We start from the raw sequence: 5451 nt of genomic DNA, 5'->3' as shown, positions 1-5451 counted from the left end.
TTTTATGTCTACAAAAGAAGGAAATACGCCTTCATATCCGGTGACCCGTGGTGTCCCTCAGGGGGGCGTCCTCAGTCCTATATGATTTAACATTGCTCTCATTCGTCTCGCCAAAATACTGCCCCCAACCATCCAGGCACCTTTCTACGCCGATGACATCTGTATATGGGCTTCTGGATCTACGCGAGTTCAAGCAAAGGCAAGGGTTCTGTCGCCACTAAAGAAAATGACAACTTATCTTAATACCCGTGGACTCGAAATTTCCATTGACAAATCAGCAGCTATTGCTTTCACCCGCCGAAGAATGGACAAATACCCACTTAAGATAGGCAAACGAACAATACCGTACGTTAAATGCCACACATTTCTTGGAGTAACCATCGATAGGGGCCTGACCTGGTCACCTCATATTTTGTACTTGCGCCAAAAGCTTGCCAGTTTTAGTGTCCTTGCCCGCTTCATCGGTGGAACCACGTGGGGCGCGACAGTAAGATCCCTATTACAGATATACGTGGCCTTATTTGTCGGCTTACTTCGATATAGCGCTCCCATTTTACATGGCACGTGTCAAACCAACATCAAAGCTCTCAGAGCAGTTCAAGCACGTGGCCTCCGTGGCTGTTTGGGCCTACCAGCTTGTGCCTCGACTCTGGGCACAGTTGCCGAGGCACGCGCCACACCTGTAGAAATACTAATGATGCAGGAAACATTGAGAGTTCATCTGAGACATACTACTAATCATAGTAATCACTTACTGGCTGATCTTACTTTTAAGCGACCTCACTCAGAATATTCGATGGCACTATCAAAAATGGAGCAATACATCCCTGATGATATAAACTCGTTTAATCTTCCAACTATACCTCAATGGAGACTCCCTCTCCCTGTTGTGGAACTTGACATTCAATGCATCAAGAAGAAATCAAATACACCATTGCTAGTACTTAAACAACTCACTTTATCCACCATTGCCTCTTTACACGCGTCCAAAACTCACATATATACGGACGGATCATGTGTCAAAAATAGTTCTACCGCAAGCATTGTGATTCCATCGTATGCCACAACAAGAAAATTCAAGCTTAGCCACAAGACATCTTCAACAGCGGCTGAACTTGTAGGCCTTCATCAAGCCCTTCGATTTATATTGACAAAGCCACCTCAAGCATGGACGGTGTTTACAGATTCTAAGCCTGCACTCCAAAGCATCTGCACATATCTTCGACGAAGTGAAAATGGACAAATTATTTTCAAACTTTTATGCCATCTTCAGAAATGTATTGATAGGAGACACTCTGTCGAGTTCCAGTGGATTCCTGGACACTGCAAGATACCTGGAAATGAAGCTGCGGATGGTGCTGCGACTTCCGCCCATACCTTATTCCCCAACGTCGAAATACCCTACTCCAGAAGCGACGTCACTTCATTGATAAATCTCCACGCCCGAAATGCAACACAAAGTCTCTGGAAGAGCTCTGCACACCATTACCCTCCTCTATATCTACTGGATCCTGATCTAACATACCGTGTGTCACGTAATTTACCCAAGCGAACGGAAGCTGTTATACACCGATTACGTCTGGGCGTTTCCTACACACAGGAATTTCTGCACCGAATCGGAAAAACACACACTCCGAACTGTCCAGGATGTGATTGTGTGGAAACTATATCTCATTTATTATGTGAATGTGCATTTTACGATGCAGAAAGGGAACTCCTAAAGAGGATTCTTTCACATCTAGACGACCGGCCATTTACTACGTCCAAAATACTAGGGGCCTGGGACTCACCACTTAAAGAGGAGAAGGCCGCAAAAGCCCTTCTGCGATTTTTATCAGCAACTCGCCTCGAGTTCTGTTTGTAAAAAACTTATCTAGTGTTCATTATTTGTTGTCGAATAGAAGGCTATCCATTTTATAATTCCTGTAAGTGTACACGTGCGCAACTGGACTTCGCGCTGGCGCGTACAAAAACTCGAGTGTTTTGGGTGAACATTGATGACAATCCAGCACGCACTTTCAGTCTCTTAGTTTTTATTGTCATATTGGAAACTGCGGTATTTTCTTAATTATTGATTCTGGCCTCACAGTGTTAACGTGAGTGCTAGTGTGTTACCTTTATCTTCCTCTACCTTTTCTTTCCTCCTTCTTTTATCCCCTCATCCCCAACTCAGAGTAGCCAACCGAGGCAGGCCGCCTGGGTTTACCTCTCTGTTTTCTCCTCCTGCCCTTACCTTCTTCTATCGGTCCCATAGAAAATTTTTGCAAGGGTGTGCTAATTTGGCGATTGAGCATTGTCACTGCCATACTGCACCGAGTTCACTTCTCTGCAGTGCACACAATGGCTCTGCCACATAGCGCCAATGGCTGCAATGAGCGGTAATGAGCAAACTGAGTGTCGTGCACATTGACACAATTGGCATCATGGCGCTTGCCCTCTAAAGTTGACTTTCCCTCAACCGATTCTTTGGCCTTCCCCCGTGCTGCGGCTTGTCTGCAGCATTTCCAGTTGCACCAATGTGCAAAACATCGGATTTTCTCATCGGCGCCAATTGCACATTCATGCTCATAGGCTTTGGCTATGCATTTCAATTGGAACAGGCCTGCCATTTCCAGCAGGGCGGCGTCTTTTCGTGGCCCCTCGCGTCGTCGCAACCAGCCGCAAAGCCACCAGCCCGCAGCCGTAGCCGGCGTCGGAGAAAAGCGAAACCGAAACGTAAAGCTTCCGCCCAGTGGCTTCCGCTGCCGCGCCTTTTCTAACTTCCCGGCTTCCACGCTTCCGGTCGTCGCGGAGATGGCGACGTAGCGGTTTTGGCGCCGCTGGCTCCTTCTGCGTTTTACGGGACAGATGTTTTGCGGTCCGTTTCTAGTGCGTCTCTGGCTCTCAACTCGACGGCGCCTCTCATAGTTCAACCAGGCGTGGTCAGCGTAGGTCAGGCCGGCTCGATTCGTCCGATCGCCGGACCGCAGGCGGCTTCCGATTTCGGCCGTTAGGCCTAGGATCCGAAGCCCTAGCATCCGTGAAACGGTAAGCGAATCTCGTCCCGTTTTTGTTCTACTTTTAAATTACTTTAGGTGCGCTACAGTGTAAGCATGCGTGCCAAGTGTTCGTGACAGTTTTGAACTATAATAATTGTGCTTCATTGCGGTTTGTCATTCACCGAAAATGTAAATCGAGCAATAAACGAGGAGCCATGCTTAAAAACGATGTATGTACGATGTTAACTTCTACCTGTGCGGCTTTAAAAAAAGTCAAAACTGGTTACGGTTGGATGCGAGGCTGGTCCCAATGCAATGGTAAGCATTTAGCGCGCCTTTCTGAACGGCATGTAAGCTATGTAGCGATCAACGAGACGAGCGACGGCGAGAAGCTACGAGTGCCGGCGCTGAGCGACGAAGATTTCTCACTCTCGCTGCTTGCGCCGCTCGGCTCTTGGGCTTCTAGAAAACGTCGCTCATCGCCTTGGTCGCTCGCACCAATCGCTTTCATAATATGTCTCGTCGCGCGGCTGACTGCCGTGTTTATTCAAATATAAATCGACCTTTTTTTTTTTCGGAAATTGTGATTAAAAAAATTCGACCTACATTCGCGACCAAATTTTGCGACACTACCGGAGGCATGAAGCTCCGGTAGTGTCGCAAAGAGCCGTAGAGCCGCGCCGCTTCTTGTTTCTAAAAGCGTTTGGTAAACAACCGAAATGACCCGCCGCCCGCGGTGGCCGGTGCCGCTATCGCGCGCACCCCTCGGGCGTCGGATTTCGCCATCGCGCCTCTAGCGTCCCCCTTGCTGGGCAACGGGGAGGGAGAGGAGCGCTATGCGCCATGCACTTTGCCCTCCATCCTCGCAAACGCGCACAAGAAAAGAAAAAAAAAAGTTACTTTTGTTAGTTGCTTGAGGCGGCTCGGCTCGCGTGTTGCTCATTGCGACACGGCGGCTTTGCTTGCGTCTTTGTAGTTTGTCTTTTGTCGCTTCGCACCTTCTTTCATTTCTTGTCGTCATTTTACAACGGTGTCAGTGAAGTATTGTTGCGAATTTGCGAAAATGTCTACCCAGCTGACGAAGCTTCGGACGACTATGACATGTCCAGAAGTTCTGACGGTGATTAAGCTTTTGGCATCGCCCCGTGATTTAGCTGAGAGTGATGTAAATAAAGGTTTGTTTCTTTTCCCCTGTTCTTAAAAATAAAAAAAAGGTCGACCTATATTTGAATTTTTTTTTTTATTCTCGGTGGGTCCAATAAGTAGGGTTCGACCTATTTTCGAGTAAATACGGTAACTTTAATTTTTATTTTGGGTTACGTCGGACGCAACTCGAATGCTTAAGAGTTACGTTGGGCGTAACTTTAATTTTTATTTCGGGTTCCGTCGGAAGTAACGTTAGACACTGCGTTACACTTAAGCAAAATAGGGGCTGCTGGTTCATCAAATAGACCAACCATTTGTGTTTAATTAAAACACATCACTGACCTCAAAAAAATACTGCTATTCTAGAGTTTATGCTATAGGAATGTAGCACTTCAGATAAATTTGTTTATTTTTACTTTTAGTCCCTGCCCCACCAGATAAAACATATGGCCTAAAGCAGTGTTCCGGATCTCCTTCCAAGACATCAGGCGGGTCGTCATTCAATCCAGGAGCCAGCGGCGTCTCATGGGCGTGTTACTGGTGCTTCTTTCTGGATGGTGCTACTGAGGGAAAAGTGGCCATGCTTGGGAAAGGCAAGTATGGCCGCTGTAAGTATACATATTGTTTTTACTTTTGCTCGAATCCACTTTAAAGAAATGCACAGTTCGCATGTGTGCATCTCTCAATGTTTACACAGTCGGCTGTTTTTTTTTGGAGTGATCCAACTGTGTCAGCGCTAGTTTCTCTAGATCATGCAAATGGGATGCAACAATAAACCACATATGCTCTCGCAACAAACAGTGCTGTGCCGAAGCACTGTAGAATATACTCTAGCTTTATGATGCAGCACAAAATAGTTGACGCCAATTATAGCTACTTTTGTGACTCCGTTTTACCGAAAGCTCTGCCGAAACAAACTTGCCGCCTTATAGGTAGTGCAAAAGAACCTCGCGTGCCTAACCTGGAAATGGCATTTTTTAGAGCGCAGCTCTTAGGGGCCCGTTCCCGGCTTGAGCGGCGTCGGCATAACCAAGGTCACGTGACCGCCCAAGGTCACCCCAAGGTCACGTGACCCCCCCACCCCCGAGGTCACGTGACCTCCCCGATGACGTCATCGTCACTGATGACGTCACCGGGATCCGCATCGTCATCATCACTGATGACGTCACCGGCATCCTCATCGTCATCACTGATGACGTCCCCGGCATCCGCATCGTCATCGCCATCATCACTGATGACGTCATCAGTGACGTCACTGATGACGTCACCGGCATCCTCATCGTCATCGTCGTCATCACGGATGACGTCATCAGTGAAGTCACTGATG

At 47.6% G+C, this 5451-nt stretch overlaps 1 protein-coding gene across 1 annotated transcript; it reads left to right on the top strand.

Annotated features, from left to right (window-relative positions):
• Nucleotides 1-241: 241 nt before the first annotated feature.
• On the top strand, nucleotides 242-1864 carry LOC120848583 (the record flags this gene model as incomplete). The annotated part of the gene is made up of 1 exon (XM_040220564.3): nucleotides 242-1864. A coding segment is annotated over one exon (1623 nt), but the record flags the coding sequence as incomplete, so codon positions are not given.
• Between the last annotated feature and the right edge of the window lie 3587 nt (nucleotides 1865-5451).

Source organism: Ixodes scapularis, unplaced genomic scaffold, assembly GCF_016920785.2.
Source record: "Ixodes scapularis isolate PalLabHiFi unplaced genomic scaffold, ASM1692078v2 PGA_scaffold0__279_contigs__length_252992795, whole genome shotgun sequence".
Lineage (NCBI taxonomy): Eukaryota > Metazoa > Arthropoda > Arachnida > Ixodida > Ixodidae > Ixodes > Ixodes scapularis.
This window is presented reverse-complemented; position numbering and strand designations above follow the sequence as displayed.